Source organism: Artemia sp. Qi Xiang Cuo, chromosome 3 (assembly GCF_049724085.1).
Source record: "Artemia sp. Qi Xiang Cuo chromosome 3, ASM4972408v1, whole genome shotgun sequence".
Lineage (NCBI taxonomy): Eukaryota > Metazoa > Arthropoda > Branchiopoda > Anostraca > Artemiidae > Artemia > Artemia sp. Qi Xiang Cuo.
This window is the reverse complement of record NC_142796.1, coordinates 84,184,403-84,202,736: the sequence shown is the minus strand read 5'-3', so window position 1 is coordinate 84,202,736 and position 18,334 is coordinate 84,184,403. Positions and strand designations below refer to the sequence as shown.

Sequence of the window (18,334 nt, the reverse complement as noted above, 5' to 3'; positions counted from 1 at the left end):
ATTACTAAATATCAGTATATGTATATTAAACTGACAATGCACTTTCCTTTGTATTTTTTCAGTAAAGTGCAAATTTTGTTTTGGCCTTGGGAAGGCATAGGGGTTTTGCGCCCAACTTATGTTAATTTCTGCTCGTTTTGAGTTTGACTCGGTTAATTATTGTAATTTCTGTTAATTTTGGGTTTCATTTGTTTATCGATGCTGATTTTTTTTTATTTTTTGGGCTAGTTGAATAAATTATTTTAAGGGGCTAGTTGCCCTGCAATCACTTTCGACTATTAAAAAGGGCACTAGAACTCTCAATTTCCAATCGAATGAGCCCCTTTTGAAGTTTCTACGACGACCACTTCCATATGATGTGCCCAGCTCTAAAGGAAAAAAAATAGTATAGTGTACCAACATCGTTCTTATATGCCCTTAGGGCAGAACTTAAAACCCTTGCCCCGAGGGTTGTGGGTAGTATCCTCCTCAAAAACATATTTTCTATCTGGAAATCTGTTACGCTGAACAAAATGGCTATCTCAAAATTTTTATTGGACGTGTTTTGGGAAATGATGGGCGTGGGGGGGGCTAGTTGCCCTCCAATCACTTTCGACTATTAAAAAGGGCACTAGCCCTTTTAATTTCTAATCGAATGAGCATTTTTTTGAAGTTTCTACGACAACGCCTTCTATAAAAACCTTATATGCCCCCAGGGCATAAATTAAAACCCTTGCCCTGAGGGGATGGGGGGAGTGTCCTCCTCAAAAACTTATTTTATATAATGAAATCAACTAAGCTGAACAAAATGACTATCTCCAAACTCTGATTGAATGTGTTTGGGGGAATGATGGGAATGAACTTTGAACTTCCAATCGAATGAGCCTTTTTTGAAGTTTCAACGACAACGCCTTCTATAAAAACTTTATATGCCCCCAGGGCATAACTTAAAACCCTTGCCTTGAGGGTACTGTCCTCCTCAAAAATATTTTCTATCTGCAAATCAACCCTGCTGAACACACGGGGTATCTCAAAAGTTTTATTGTATGGTTGTGGGGAAATGATGGGCGTGGGGGGGGCTAGTTGCCCTGCAATCACTTTTAATTATTAAAAAGGGCACTATCCCTTTGAATTTCCAATTGAATGAGCATTTTTTGAAAGTTTCTACGACAGCGCCTGATATAAAAACCTTATATGCCCCCAGGAACTGAAAACCCTTGCCCTGAGGGTTGTAGGGGAGTGTCCTTCTCAAAAACTCATTTTGTATCTGGAAATCAACTACGCTGAACAAAATGTCTTTCTCAAAATTTCGATTGGATTTGTTTGGGGGAATGATGGGCGTAAGGGGGTCTAGTTGCCCTCCAATCACGTTCGACTATTAAAAAGGGCCCTAGAAATCTCCATTTCCAATCGAATGACCCCTTTTTAAAGTCTCAACGGCGAACCCTTCCATATGAAGTGCCCCGTTCTAAAGTAAAAAAAATAATATATGGTAAATTGTGCCAACATTGTTCTTACATGCCCTCAGGCCACAACTTAAAATCTTTTCTCCGAGGGTTTTTGGGGAGTGTCCTCCTCAAAAACATATTTTCTATCTGGAAATCAACTACGCTGAACAAAATGGCTATCTCAAAATTTTTATTGGATGTGTTTGGGGGAATGATGGGCGTGGGGGGGGGGGCGAAAGTGATTGCCTTCCAATCACTTTCGACGATTATAAAGGGCACTAGCCATACCAATTTCCAATCGAATGAACCCTTTTCGAAGTTTCTACGACAACTCCTTCCATACGAAGTGCCTGTCGATGAAAGAAGAAAAAAACACATTGTGGCCACATCGTTCTTTACTTAGGCAGCGCTAGCGATCCAACTTCTAGATCTAGAAAGTTTTATATATAAAACTTTTATCATAAAGCCCGGCGCCTAAAGTTCTTTCGGTTTTGAAGTTCATTCCCTATTCACGAATATTAACAGACCAGAGTATGTTGATAGTGAGCGCCCCCGTCGAAAATAGTTTAGAGACTAATCCTAATCAGTTGGTGCTGATTGCATTATATATAATATGCCGTTGTACTGCCGGGAGTGTGACTCCCTTAAACTGCGGATATCTGGTCCTTATGATACGTACAGTGAATAATGAATTATGGACTTGTTTTTTCGCCGGTTTTAAATTTTTTGCAATTTAACCGTGATAATGGAATGAATGAAAACGAAATACTGAAGTTTGGAAAGGAGTTTTTTCTGGACTTGCCGAGTGTAATCGAAGCTAAAAAAAAAACTCCTCTACGATGCGGCCGTATTTGGGACTGAGCTTCCGAGAAGACAGGGGCGGAAGGCTTTGGAAAGCCATCTGAAGGATATGTTAAGCATATTTGTGAAATGTGACGATGAAGACATAGATCTACCGATGTTTATAATTCGTTCTCCAAATGATGTACCTGTCATCCCTGCTTTGGTTTATTCGAGTTTGAACGTAAAATTGAATAGAATGGAACACTTCCTAAAGACTGTTTAAAGTAAGTTCGATTCATATGATAATCACTTTCCACCACTGCCTGCCCGTGCGACGCCGTCAACTGACTCTCACACCACTGTTGTTGTCTCTAAAGTGGGGCAAACACTAAATGATCCGATAAAACACAAAGAATTGCTCGATAAAGTAAGCTGTCATGATGCAGTTACCAAGCTGAGTTTACGAGGTGACAAATGGCTAATTAATGTTGAAAAATCTGCTGCTGAAGAATTCAAAAACTCAATTTCAGTGATTTTAGCAGAATCTCCATCCAAGGTGATGACTAAGCGGTTTTTCGGGATAGTCAGAGGAATATTGAAGGATTTAGATCCCTCATTCTTTCAGGATATCCAGGTCTGGTGGAAGCTATGCGGCTCGGTGACACTGGCACAGTTAAGCTTGAGTTTTGTGACTCCATGTCAAAAGCCATGCTATGCAAAATGGTGTGAAACTTCGATATGAATACTAATCTGTGAAAGAATATTTGTCGGCACCTCGGTGCTGTCTCAATGTTAAAAAGAAGTCGTAATCATTTCGTTTTTACAATCAATGCTGAGGTCACTTTTGGTAGACCTTCTGGAGGCATCGCGTGCATTGTTAAGAATAACCTGAGTTTTCTCTCTCCAGTGTGTTTTCACAGTGACAAATTCATCCTTGCGGTCCGGTTTGGTAATACTGTGCTGATAAATGTGTATCTCCCATGTAAAAAAAAAAAAAAACTATTTCCGCTTTAAACGCGTATATGAAAGCCTCGGCAAACCATAAGGCTATTCTTGCGTCTGTTGTATCGACTGGTTATGATTTCACAGTGGTTGGTGACTTCAACACAGATATTACAAGTCAGTCAATTCGATCCGATATAGTCCTTGATGCTTTTTCTGCTTATAAAATAGTCAAGAAAAGTGTTGATTATTCATATATTCACCAATCTGGAAGTTTGTCTAATATTGACCATGTAGTTTCCTCGCCAAATATTAATATATCGACTGTTCTTGTTCATGAAGACGATCGTGATATTGACCACCTCCCGATTTCGTTCTCTGCTTCACTAGTCGCTTCTAAGTGGTTTTACAGGAATAACTGGAGTAGCGCTAATTTTGCACTTGATATTACTATGTTGTCCGCGTTATTGAGTTCTATAAAAGTTCCTTACCATTTGCTTCAAGTTACTGACCGTTTCTCAAATGATAAGCAGTCTCTTAATGATTATTAAGATAAAATAATTTAGTGCTTGAAACAAGCAGAGGCAACTGCTGTTCCCCTAGAAAAGATTAAAGTTAAAACTAGAAAACCAGAATGGGTTTTGGACCCACAATTAGAAGTTGTAAAGAATAAAGCTAAGTTTTGGCTACGAATATGGGTATCTTGCGGTCGGCCAAATCGAGTTGTCTTCGGTCTGAAGCAAAGTACCAAGCGTGCATATAAAAAACGTTTACGGCAGTATAGGGTATCTGGTTTTGATTTTCCTGCGTTGAGAAAGGAGTGGTCTCATGTTCTGAATTTGGATAAGCTTAGTAGTGAATCATCTGAAAGTAGTTTGCCCAACTTTGATAGATCACCTTCAGCTACTGTTGCAGATGTGTTTATCTACTTCTATGGTTCCCGACAGTTTTCTCTGTGGCACAGTCACCTCGGTTTTGAAGCGTGGAAAAACTTCGTCAGAGTGTAGTTCTTATCGACCAATTACTGTTTCGTGCAATCTTAGCAAAATTTTTGAATATATTCTTCTCCCTTTCATTTCAGAAAATGCTATTTTTGGTGAAAACTAATTTGGTTTTTAAAAACGGCTAGTATGTCAGCGTGCCCGTCGTGTTCTTGGTGTCAGTCTATAGCAACCTGTAATGATAAACCGCCTCTTTATATCTGTGCCCTTGATCTTTCGAGAGCTTTCGATAGTATAGTCCACTCACATGCTCTCTATTCACTTTTTCTTACAATATTAACCTTTCTTTTGTTGTTTTGTACGGCACTGGTATTCTAACTCTTTTATTCGGGTAAAATGTAATGGAAAAATTTCTGATTCAAAGGTGTTTCTTCGGCGTGGGGTCCGTCAAGGTGGTGTGCTTTCTCCAACTATTTTAAGTTATGTATTGCTGCTATCCTTTCATCTTTGCCTTCGACTCTCATTTCTGATGGAATTGATGTCTCGTATCTTGTTTATGCGGACGATGTTCTCCTTGTCAGTCGTTCCAGGGCTGGGCTCTCACATTCTGTCAGCTAGATCTCAGACCAGTTCAGATGGATTGGGCTTATTTTGAACGTTGATAAGTGCGAATATACTTCATTTAATCAAGTCCGAGTCTCCCTTTTAACTGTGGTTTTTACTCTATTCCCTGTGTATCTTCTTTTCGGTGGCTTGGTCTTCACATTACTAATAATCTAAAAAAACTTCGGGCACTGACAGTTTCTAATGCAAAAAAAAAAAAAAAAAATCAGATAGGATATTCAAAAATTGTTGCAAATAGAAGGAGGCACAATAGAAAGGCGCTTGGGGAGTTATATTCTTCATTTTGCGAACATTCTATTCTTTTTTTTATCTAGTGTTCTTCCAATTCTGAAGCTTAAAGATCTGAAATCTTCCGGACTTATTATTTTAAATTTTCTCGGTACCTTATGTGCGTCCCTCCGTGGTTCCGGAACCGGTATCTAATATCGCGATTCGGCCTCCCTGATTTACGGGAAAAAGGAACTGTGCATGCGGAAAAGCTGTCGTCATCCACAGGTCTTACTGCGCACCATAATTTACGTCGTTTTATGTAAATAATTATTAAGTGTGCGAGTTTGCTTTTTTGTTGTTTTTGTTCTTGATGTACACCACTTCTTTTTTGTTCATAGTGGGTAATAAATAAATTATTATTATTATTATATAGGGCTATAGGCTGAATGCAGACCTAGGACTATAATGAAAAAAATAATGATATAGCTACGACAGGTTTTAAGGACAAAAGAAAACAGAATTCCAAAGATGGAGCCTTTTATGCCTCCACCTGGAGCCAAGAGAATGGGAGTAGGGCGGGAGGACGAGCATCTGTAGCTGTGCTGGCTTCAGGAGGCTTAGTGCAGCAACGAGTTGTTACTGGTTGCAGTGGTAGTAATATAATTGATATTCCCGTGAATCAGAACAATTCCTTCTTTATCAGAGACAAAGGGGGAATTTTGCTGGCTTCCTTAGCCCCCTCCCTAATCATAAATCCTGGCCTTCTTAGTTCAAATCCTAATTCCTAGCCTTATTACCTTTTTCCAACTATTGAAGCGATTTATGCTTTAATTCCAACATCCGTAATTACCATTTAATTACAATAACATTTAATTACCAGTCGATTAGTAATGATAATAAAAGAAATTGTTTAGATAAATTTTATTTTCTGAGTTTAGGGCTTCAAGATAAAGTAACACTTACGTTCTGCTAAAAATAATATACAAAAACAAAAAATTATAAAAGGCCAGTCATTTCTTTCATAAACTGATAATAAGCGTCCTCTTTCGTGGGTTGCTGCAAAGGAGTTGATTTAGGGGGTTCGGGTTTGGCTATAATGGAGACCTCTCGAGATGGTTTCATTTGGTCTTTCTTAAGTCGCAATTGGATAGGAACAAACCGAGTCACTTCAGCGGCTAAACTTCGAATTTGTGGTTTTCCTTCAATAGTAGCACTGCTTTGCTCCGTTGTCTCCCGGCCCCTGAAAAATAAATTAGATTAACCAATAATGTTATAAATGAAGAAATAATTTTAGGCTGAAGGAAATAGCAAATAATTACCATTAATGACAACTGCGTTCCGAAACATATCCCTGCAAGGGAGTGTCTAGGATTTTGTTCGTGGAGGGAGGGGGGGGGGGTAAGGAGAAGTTTTACAAAAAAACTTAAGTATCATATTTTTTTTATGCATTTTTTTCGACTTGATAATTAAATAAGTTTTTTTCCAAGACCACACTGCCTTTCTATGACGAACAAATAAACGTTCAAATGAGGATAAGTCCATTTATTAGACAGTGAAAACAGATGCAAAAGTCAGGATATTTCGACCACATATAAAGCGATCGTCATCAGTAGATATACTGTCTAATAAATGTACCCATCCCCATTTGAACGTTTATTTGTTTGTTATATGCATTTTTTTACGTTTTTACGAGTCAAACAAAAATATCGGCAGGGGGGGGGGGGGTCTTACCTGGGGAGCTCTCCTGGGGTGAACCGAGACCTGTTACAAAGCAAATTACCCTAAAATGTTACAGACTCATCTTTCTCTCTTCTCTTCAGACTGGAAGAAATAATCAGAAATAATTTCTGAGACTGCACTGACTAAGTATGACAACGAACGAACGCTGGAGAACAAATGAAAAATGAGGTATACAGAAATTGCGTTTCACTAAATCTACCACTCCCAAACTCCGTACTGAGGACACTTTCTCCAAATTTCCCAATCAAAGTTACTAGGGCGCTCCGAGAACTTCCCATTACTTTTTTGCTTTCTAATACCCGAGAATAAAAACCGAATGTCGAGCTAAAAATGGCAAAAAACAAACATTTCCCCTGCTGGTTGAATTTCCATTATCACAGCGAGTGAAAATGAGAGGGAAAATACACATCGCGATCTCCGCTCAACCGTCCCCAGCGCAGAAAAAAGAATAAAAAAAAGTAAACATACAAGTCTAATCGCCAAAATAAAAAGACAAAATTAAAAAAACTAATCTTAAAAAGAACAGTCCCTTTCTTCAGTAACAGTGAAAAGGACCTACTGGGAAAAAAAACTGTTGTATTTTATTTTTGAAGTTCTGTCTTGACAACAAGTGATGGCTGTTTGTCTTCTCGCGCATTGCAGCGACCTCCTATATTGCCTGGTATCTACTCCACTAATATATGAACATATGCAAGGGGAGGAGCGGTGTACCAGGTTTGAACCCCCCCCCCCCGAAATTTTTGTCCGACCTGTAAAATATTTACAAAAATACAAAAAAAAAATGTTTTATGCGTTTTGATAGGATTATTATGCATTTTAAACATTTTAGGGGATAAGATTGTTGTTACTGGCTATTTTAAGATGAAGGTAATATATATAGTTAATACTTATTAATGATAACTGAGTTCTGGATTAGATGATTAATTAAATCAATTAGTCTAAATTATGCATAAAATTTATACCGGAAAAGTCTAGGAGGATCCTAGATTTTTCCTAGATTTCCTAGAAATCCTAGATTTTTCTAAATCTAGGGAGAGGGGGTCAATATATTGCTTTTTATTTTTAATGAGAATACCAAAAAAAGGTATTTTCGATACAGAAAAACCGATAGAAAATATAAGAAACAAAAACAAACTCAAAAATACAAAAAAAAAATTCAACCCCCGCACCTTTGAACATAAACTCTTACACACGTGTCTGCACTGATTTTCGGCTTCTTTTTAGACTTGTTTTCAACAATTCAGTGCAGAGAGACTAAATTCATCACAATAGATTACATCATTCCCAAAAAAAAAGATTCCCATTGGACATACCCCCCACCCCCATCTCACAAAACCGGTGATCTTTATCTTTTGATATTATTTATATATTTTAATAGTGAAATTTTTTTCGAAGATACCATAGTGGACACTTGAATAATTCTTTTTGCAAATAGAGTAAAATTTTATTAAAATTAAAACGTTATCATTAATTTAAATTTAAAACCAATTTATTAAGTAATTACAAAAATATAGATAAATGAATTAATGTTTACCATTAAATAAAAAACAAACAAAAATATATTGTTAAAAAAAACAAATAAAATAAAGAATATATATATATATACATATTATGTATGACCTCAGCTGAGATGGCATTATTTTAAGAGAGTGGGTTACAAGTTTTTCTAAAAAGCCCCACGTCAAACTTTTGGAATTAATGCTGATGTATGTTATTAGCTGAGATGACATCATGTTGAAAGAACGGGGTACAAGTTTTACTAAAAAGCTTCACATCTTTTTGAATTACTTCAGCTGATGTATGTTACTAGGTGAGATGATATCATGTTGAAAGAGCGAGCCGTAAGTTTTACTAAACAGCTTTACCGTCTTTTTGAATTACTTCGGCTGATGTATGTTATTAGCTGAGATGACATCATGTTGAAAGAACGGGCTATAAGTTTTACTAAAAAGCTTCACATCTTTTTGAATTATTTCAGCTGATGTATTTTACTAGCTAAGATGACATCCTATTGAAAGAGTGGGTCAAAAGTTTTACTGAACAGCTTCACGTCTTTTTGAATTACTTCAGCTAATGTATGTTATTAGCTGAGATGACATCATGTTCAAAGAACGGGCTATAAGTTTTACTAAAAAGCTTCACATCTTTTGAATTATTTCAGCTGATGTATTTTATTAGCTAAGATGACATCCTATTGAAAGCGTGGGTCAAAAGTTTTACTAAACAGCTTCACGTCTTTTTGAATTACTTCAGCTAATGTATGTTATTAGCTGAGATGACATCATGTTCAAAGAACGGGCTATAAGTTTTACTAAAAAGCTTCACATCTTTTGAATTATTTAATCTGATGTATTTTATTAGCTAAGATGACATCCTATTGAAAGCGTGGGTCAAAAGTTTTACTAGACAGCTTCACGTCTTTTTGAATTACTTCAGCTAATGTATGTTATTAGCTGAGATGACATCATGTTCAAAGAACGGGCTATAAGTTTTACTAAAAAGCTTCACATCTTTTGAATTATTTCAGCTGATGTATTTTATTAGCTAAGATGACATCCTATTGACAGCGTGGGTCAAAAGTTTTACTAAACAGATTCACTTCTTTTTGAATTACTTCAGCTAATGTATGTTATTAGCTGAGATGACATCATGTTCAAAGAACGGGCTATAAGTTTTACTAAAAAGCTTCACATCTTTTGAATTATTTCAGCTGATGTATTTTATTAGCTAAGATGACATCCTATTGAAAGCGTGGGTCAAAAGTTTTACTACACAGCTTCACGTCTTTTTGAATTACTTCAGCTAATGTATGTTATTAGCTGAGATGACATCATGTTCAAAGAACGGGCTATAAGTTTTACTAAAAAGCTTCACATCTTTTGAATTATTTCAGCTGATGTATTTTATTAGCTAAGATGACATCCTATTGAAAGCGTGGGTCAAAAGTTTTACTAGACAGCTTCACGTCTTTTTGAATTACTTCAGCTAATGTATGTTATTAGCTGAGATGACATCATGTTCAAAGAACGGGCTATAAGTTTTACTAAAAAGCTTCACATCTTTTGAATTATTTCAGCTGATGTATTTTATTAGCTAAGATGACATCCTATTGAAAGCGTGGGTCAAAAGTTTTACTAGACAGCTTCACGTCTTTTTGAATTACTTCAGCTAATGTATGTTATTAGCTGAGATGACATCATGTTCAAAGAACGGGCTATAAGTTTTACTAAAAAGCTTCACATCTTTTGAATTATTTCAGCTGATGTATTTTATTAGCTAAGATGACATCCTATTGAAAGCGTGGGTCAAAAGTTTTACTAGACAGCTTCACGTCTTTTTGAATTACTTCAGCTAATGTATGTTATTAGCTGAGATGACATCATGTTCAAAGAACGGGCTATAAGTTTTACTAAAAGCTTCACATCTTTTGAATTATTTCAGCTGATGTATTTTATTAGCTAAGATGACATCCTATTGAAAGCGTGGGTCAAAAGTTTTACTAAACAGCTTCACGTCTTTTTGAATTACTTCAGCTAATGTATGTTATTAGCTGAGATGACATCATGTTCAAAGAACTGGCTATAAGTTTTACTAAAAAGCTTCACATCTTTTGAATTATTTCAGCTGATGTATTTTATTAGCTAAGATGACATCCTATTGAAAGCGTGGGTCAAAAGTTTTACTAAACAGCTTCACGTCTTTTTGAATTACTTCAGCTAATGTATGTTATTAGCTGAGATGACATCATGTTCAAAGAACGGGCTATAAGTTTTACTAAAAAGCTTCACATCTTTTTGAATTATTTCAGCTGATGTATTTTATTAGCTAAGATGACATCCTATTGAAAGAGTGGGTCAAAAGTTTTTCCTAAAATGCTTCACATTATATTTTTTTTTCTTTGTTGCACCTGATGCATGACATCATGTTGAGAATGGACTCTCTCGACGGGTTTTTTCAAAAGAAAGAAGGATATAGTCTATGTAAGGCGAAATAAGAATAAAATCAGTCTATAAGAGGAGAAAAAAGTGTGATACAAATCCACCTTATCTGGTGTAAAATGGATGACTTATAATGTTAACCAACAGTGAGAAAAAAGGAGACCAATAAAATGAATCAGATGGCGACATTGACCTGAAATATAGTCAACAGCTCACCTTTTAACGATCTTCGGGGCTGCTGTCAGCACGCTATGTGGCATTGGCTGTCCTGCAGGAGGTGGTATTAGTGCCACATCATGTGGTATCATTCCAGGTGGCATCATAGGTCTCATCATTCTCATTGGCAATCCTGGAGGAGGTCCAGGTGGCATAGGCATGCCCGGCATTCGTAGCGGCATTCTCATGGGAGGAGGAGGTCTCATTGGCTGCATACCTGTTAATAAAAGATAATGAACACTCATGTTCTGTTGTGCATTTTAGCCAAAACTCGGCCAAGCAACCCTGAACAACATTATCTGTAAACAATACATTTTGTGGATCTCTTTATGACCATTGAAATAATAAAGCCATCAATTGTGCCTCTCAGAGAAAAACTTTATTAGAATAACTTTCTCCGCTCTTTGAAATGAAAAATGAAATGATGAAATAGATACAATAAAAAATGTTTTTCCGAAAAGAAATGAATTAACGCATCATAGTTTCACATTTTTTTTATGGGCCCTAATTAAATCAACGAACTTTCGAAGAACCATATAGTGTGTAATACCCCTTTGTTTCTTCTTTTTTTGATGTAGTTTCTTATTTCTAATTAATTTCTCTATGGATATACAACCTCGTTGAATGGCTAAGGGGACGAACAACTAAAAAAAGCAAATCCATTCATGTATATTATCTGGGCTGTATGTGTTTTCATGTAAAATCGACTACATAATAATCCACGAACAGGAAAAAATACCCCCTCCCTCCCATAGAATCTAGGGTAGGAATATTGCCTGGAAAGATTTCAAAACTGCACAGAGAAAAATCACCCCAAGACAACTCACACTCAACTTCTTCTCGTTAGCTTTGCTCTAAAAAATAAAACTTGGTCCTTGAATACTTGCCCTGGAAAATAACAAATCAGATCTTGCCTCCTATGACAAATAGGGGGAGCCCTAACCCTAATCCCCTGTGGGTACCTACGCGTAGAAATCCCTCGAATGAGGCCCCTTCCAAGTTTCTAAGACAACGTCTTTCATAGTAAGTGGTCAGAAAAAAAAAAAAAATTAAACAGATGCCATGTCCTCATTTTAGCCTCTGTCCCTCTCCTTTTACAGAAAATTTGGCTATGCCCTTTTATAACTTAATTTTCACTATGTAAATCATAAATCTCAAATACAATTTACAATCCTTTTATAACTTAATTTTCACAATGTAAATCATAAATCTCGAATACAATACAAAAAACTTGGTCCTTGAATACTTGCCCCGGATAATAGCAAATCAGATCTTGCCTCCTATGAAAAATAGGGGGAGCCCTAACGCTACTCCCCTGTGGGTACTTACGCGTAGAAATCCCTCGAATGAGCCCCCTTCCAAGTTTCTAAGATAACGTCTTTCATAGTAAGTGGTCAGAAAAAAAAAACAGGTGCCATGTCCTCATTTTTAGCCTCTGTCCTCTCTCCTTTTACAAAAAATTGAAGGAAATAAAATAATTAAATACAAGCTTTCAAAGCTAATCATGGATTTTGGCAGCAAAAAGACGCTATGTGGTACGAGGTTATCAAAATAGCCTATCTGCAATATCTCTGGAATTACTTGGGGCATCACGTTGATACTTTCAGATACCATTTGGAGGGCCTTATGGAGCGCTCTCCGATTTTACTCCTTCTCCGAGGGAGTAAAAGAATAAAGATAGCTGAAAACCCATGTCTCCTTCTTTAACCTAACGAAGAAATAAAACTATGAATAAATAAAAACTATAAAAATTTAATTAAAAAATAACGAAGAAAACGAGGGTAATTTCAGCCAGTGATCTGGTATCGTAAAATTTACCAAATCAATTAGTGCTTTTTTTTATCATAGTCTAACGTGGCAACAATGGTAAATTTGGCTTTGTCCTTTTATAACTTAATTTTCACTATGTAAATCATTTCACTATCTTTCATAGCATAAGAGCAATTACAGAAAGATAAGTGCAAACATTGGGGTTAATAATCCAGTTCTCAAGTAACATCTGATTAACCCTGGGCATAAAAAGAGTGTCAATGAATAACAATGAAAAAAGATTGTTAATTTAAATACGTTCTAAGACCACACTGGGTATACATGACGTTTAACAAAAAGAAAAGAATATATATAAGAAAAACTTCATTACAGAATAGCGAAGAGAACGAGGGCAATTTCAGCCAGTGATCTGGTATCGTAAAATTTACCAAATCGATTAGTGTGTTTTTTTTATCATAGTCTGACGTGGCAACAATGGTAAAATTTTACGCAAAATTTTTTAAATATTGAAATCTTCATAACTCTAATAACCAAAGGAAAAATCGTAGAGAATCCGGGTTTTGAGATATGAATAAACCTAAGATGGGGGTTAAAAATATTTTCATTTTGATGTCCTTGGTGCTTAAACAGAATAAGCAATAATATTTTCATGCCTTTCTACGAGACATTAGACAATAGTGCTTTCTCCTCCTCATGTTTCCTCCTAAGAAAATACCCATCAACCTTTAAATTACGTTTCACCCTCCTCATATCTCCTCGCAGAATGGTGGATTACTTTGATAAGAAAACACTCACTTAGTGTTTTTGCCTCCTTGTAGAGTAAAGGATCAATTCCATAAGAAAATATTCAGCCACTTTTATGATGCGTTCGATTCTCCTCGTGTCTCCTCCTGAAGTGAAGAAACGACTTGATACGAAAACGCTCAGCCAAGTTTATAATGGGCTTCCTCCTCCTCATGTCACCTCATAGGGTAAAGGATCAACTTGACAAAAAAAAAGGTGGCTCAGCCACCTTTAGAATACGTTTTCCCCTCCTAGTGCCTCCTCCCGGACTGAAGGATCAGTGTATTAATAAAACACTCAGCCACCTTTATAATGCGTAGAAGCCTACTCGTGTCTCGTCTCCTCCCAGGGTGAAGGATCAATTTTATAAGAAAACGCTCCCATCAACCTATAAAGGACGTTTCACCCTCCTTCCAGAATGATGGATTACTTGATAAGAAAACGCTCACTTAAAGTGTTTTTGCTTCCCTGTATCTCCTTATAGAGTAAAGGATCAATTCCATAAGGAAACACCCAGCCACCTTTATGATGCGTTTGAGCTTCCTCGTGTCTCTTCCCGGAGTGAAGAATCAATTTTATACGAAAACGCGCAGCCAAGTTTATAATGGGTTTCCTCCTCCTCGTGTCACCTCATCGGATGAAGGATTAACTTTATAAGAAAACGCTCAGCCACCTTTAGAACACGTTTTCTCCTCCTCATGTCTCATACCGGACTGAAAGATCAGTGTGACAATAAAACGCTCAGTCAACTTTATAATGCATTGGAGCCTCCTCGTGTAACCCTCCCGGAGTGAAAGATCATTTTGACAAAAAAAGGCTCAATCATCTTTATAACCCGTTTTCTTCATATTTTCTTCCCAGTTAGGCCTGGAAGGTCCTTTTTAAGATTCTGAAAGGGAATGAAATATTTTGCAGTTCGTTTTGTAAACACTTTCTTCATAATCCGAATTGGACCGAAAATTATTACATATCAAGACGATACGGAGTCTTACTTTGAAATTTACAAAATAAAAAGATATTTGAATAGTAAGATGTAGAATTTAATCAGACTCAGGAACTGATTTTCTGCAGATTTGTCTTTCACTGATGTGAGTTTTGAGGTGTAATACTCATTTTTGTATTTTTGTTCTTACATGTATGCGAGTCCCCAGTTAGAAATTTCATTTTCCTTTTTCTACTTTTCACACTCACCTTTTCTACTTTTTCTACTTTTTTTTCTACATTTTTCTACTTTTCACAATACTTTTTGTACGCATAGACGACCTATCGTAGGATACAAGATGACCGAAGAAGACAAGGGAGTCCAAAACACACCTTACCGCGAACCTATGACCGACATTTAAGGATGGCTGAGACATAATCAGTACCGAAATGGGAAAATATCACTTCTACAGCACCGCTTCACAACGAGCAGACAGGCTCCGTCGACGACCAATAAACACGTCAACGGCTCCGGGGGAGCCAAAGTTTGAAGTAAGAGAGCTTAAGATTATAATTATTCTTTTATATTTAATCTTTTCAACTAGACCTTCTGCGTAACTAAATTTGCACAAACCTGGTCGAGGTATCATCGGCCTTGCCATGAGGGAAGGTGGAAGTCCAGGGGGAGGTCCAGGTGGCCTCAACGGCATAGATGGCGCTGGATGTATCACAGGCTCTTCCTTTTCTTCTTTTTCTTCTTCTTTCTCTTTATCGCGTCGTTTTTTAGTGTCTTTCTTTTTCTGTGCATCTTCAAAATCCTTCATAAACAAGTCTATGTCTTGACCTGAAAGAAAAGTTAGACTTGAAGAATGATCACAGCAGGGACACCACCAAGAATTTTGAATGGACTGAGGGGGATGGGGGATATTTTCCACTGAACGGGTGTGACGTGGTAATATATTAAAGAATTTCAACAATTATAATAAATTATAATATCTTCAGCAAAGTGAAAATGGCTTAGTTTTATACAGTTCTTAAGATAAATAGGGGTAATTACACAGAGGGCTAGGTCTAAAAAAAGATTGTTTTTATTATCTTCTGTTTCCTCGGAAGAGGGGCATTGCCCCGGCAGGCAGAGCGGTTAAGCATCAAGGAAAACATAAGTTTAACAGAAAAAAAAGGAAAAACTATATTCCAGATGTTTTATGTAAGCACAATTAGTTTTTTGCACAAGAGAAGTGTTTTGGGCATTAAATACAGGGAAAAACAAGATTAATATAAAAACCGAAAAAACACGTTTCGGATTTTTTTTTTTTTTATATTCTTTATTACCACTATCAAAGACCCATTATTATTTGTACAAGAGAGGGTTTTTTAGGCACCAAATTAAGGAAAAAAACAAGTTCAACAAAAACTGAAATTTCACATATTTTCTTTATAATTTCTATGTTCAACACATTCGCACAAGAGCGGTTTTCTTCAGCATTGAAAATATGGAAAAAACAAAATTTGCCATAAAAAGCGAGAAATTCTGTTTCTGATTTTTTTTTTCTATTATTTACGACTCATTATTTGTATAAGGTATCAAAATTAGAAAACAACAGATTCAATATTGAAACTGAAAAATATATTTTGGACATAAAGAAAGAAAAACGAGCAAAAATGGGGTTTTTTATAGGCCAAATGAAGATACTGAAAAAACAAAGCGAATATTTCGAGAGGACAAACGCCTCTCTTCTTCAGCGCGAAACGAAACGATGGATCAATAAAAGCCAAAAATTAAAAAAATTAAAACCAACTACCTAACAACCATAAAAGCTAGTTATTTGCCAATATCCGCGATTTGCACAAAATCCAAAAAAATATGAACTGCCATCGACGGATACTAGCGAACAACTGACAAAGTAAAGGACACAATTCATTCACTCGAAAAAACAAAACGAACCAGCAATTAAACGAGTTGGAGAACTATGTCATTTGATTTCGGATTTTAATTAATGCATTTCTTGCAGACACCCTTTGAGACCTAAGGGGTTGTTCATGTGTTTGATTAGATGACTGGGAAAGTGGTTCAAGGTTTATTTCAGGGATTACTAAAGTATCGGCTTCTCTTTTGAGAAAACCGAAATATGACTCGTTTATTCTTAAATCACCGGAATCTCTGTTTAAAGCTAGACCTAAATGTTGGTATTTATAAATTTCAACAGCTTCTCTGTAGTGCTGGACAATACGTTTGTCATGCGAAATAAGACTAGCTTGATTAAACAAAATAGTATGGTCTGGTTTTTCAAAAATGTGCTCTGCAAGGGCAGAGTCAAAATTTTCTGGTTTTTTCCGCTTTTTAAGTGTATTATTAATTGAACTAGAGTACTGATTTAATCTATCCGTTAGTCGCTGATCAGTTCTTCCGATATACCAAAGACCACACAAACAAGGAATTCTGTGGACACCGGAGTTTTCACCTATCGGGATAGGGTCTTTACCTTGATAAATTTGGGACCTGATAGTTTTTTTGGGTCTATAATAAGTGTAAATGTTATTTTTCCGTAGATTTTTTGAAATGTGGTCTGAAATCCCTTTAACGTAAGGGAGACCAAGATAAACTGAATTTTCCCTTTGATTTGTGTTTTCGGTGGAACTATCTGATAATCTTTTAATACGTTTTGCTATTACAGAATTTATTAAACTAATTGGATAACCATTCCCGCGCTGAAGAAGAGAGGCGTTTGTCCTCTCGAAATATTCGCTTTGTTTTTTCAGTATCTTCATTTGGCCTGTAAAAAACCCCATTTTTGCTCGTTTTTCTTTCTTTATGTGATGTCAGGCCAATGTGGTTTAAGAAATTATATATTTTGGACTTTTTTAAAACCCATTATTTGTACAAGGGAGATTCTGAGGCAAAAAAAAATAGGAAAAAACGATTTAACAAAAACTGAAATTTCATATTTTTTTTACTATCATCATCGGCATTCGCACAAGAGCGATTTTTTTCAGCATTGAACATACATAAAAAACAAAATTTACCGTAAAAAGGTGAAAATTCTATATCTGATATTTACGAATCATTACTTGTATAAGGTATCAAAAATAGAAAAAAAAGATTCAAAATAAAATCTGAAAATGCATTTTGGATTCTTTAATTGGTATTATTAACAATCTATTATTTGTATAAAGGACATTTTGAGGCATAAAAAATAGGAAAAAAATAAGTCTAATATGATAAATGTTTTCTTTTTACTATTATTAACGATTCAAATTTGTTCAAATACAGAAGATAATTGAGGCAAGAAAAAACCGATGAAACAAGTTAAACTTAACTTAAAAAACTTAACATACAGACTATTTCAAATTTTTACTCATAATTTCTGCTCTTTATCACTATTATTAAATTTAAAAAAAAACAAGTTTTTCAACTAAAAGTAAGGAGCAACATTAAAACTTAAAACGAACAGAAATTATTACATATATGGAGGGAATTGCCCCTCCACAACACCTCGCTCTTAACGGTTAAGTTTCTTAGTACTTTTAAAAAAGCTTCTTAATGTTCTAATTTAACCACCCTTTTGTTTCAGGAGTCGTTCTTAAAGAACTGGGACACAATTCAAACTTTAGAGTAAAGAGCGAGGCCTTGAGGAGGGGGCAATCCCCTTCATATACGTAATAATTTCTGTTCGTTTTAAATTTTAATGTTGCTCGTTACTTTCAGTTGAAAAAACTAGTTTTTTTATTTAATTTCTGATCTTTTTTTAAATAACGCCAGGAAATATGGCTCCACTTCCACGGAGAAATCCCCTTCCCCAAGGAAACATCCTCTACACAATTAAATCCCGGTGAAAATTTACCCGGGATAATTACCCTTAATAACTCCACGTGTAAAATTGAGACAGAAAAGGGAAAACAAGACATATAAAAAGAATTTTGTATAGGAATTCTGGCAAATTTCCCCAGTGTATAATTTCCCCTGGCAAATTCACCCTCTGGAAACTTCCCTCCCCATGGAAAAACCCCCAGCGGAAAATTCCCCCGTCCCCACCTGAAA

General features: G+C 36.0%; 1 protein-coding gene across 2 annotated transcripts in view; it reads right to left on the bottom strand.

The window, feature by feature from the left end:
* Positions 1–5,816: 5,816 nt before the first annotated feature.
* The window catches only part of LOC148954655 (uncharacterized), a 64,893-nt gene continuing 52,375 nt past the window's right edge, over positions 5,817–18,334 (bottom strand). For both annotated transcript variants that reach the window (XM_089087183.1, XM_089087184.1), the window contains 3 exons: positions 14,930–15,139; positions 10,822–11,038; positions 5,817–6,167 (listed from right to left, as the gene is read on the bottom strand). In XM_089087183.1, the coding sequence (XP_088943309.1) occupies positions 5,924–6,167; positions 10,822–11,038; positions 14,930–15,139 (671 nt within the window). In that variant the 3' untranslated portion in view covers positions 5,817–5,923. The remainder of the gene's footprint in view (positions 6,168–10,821; positions 11,039–14,929; positions 15,140–18,334) is intronic.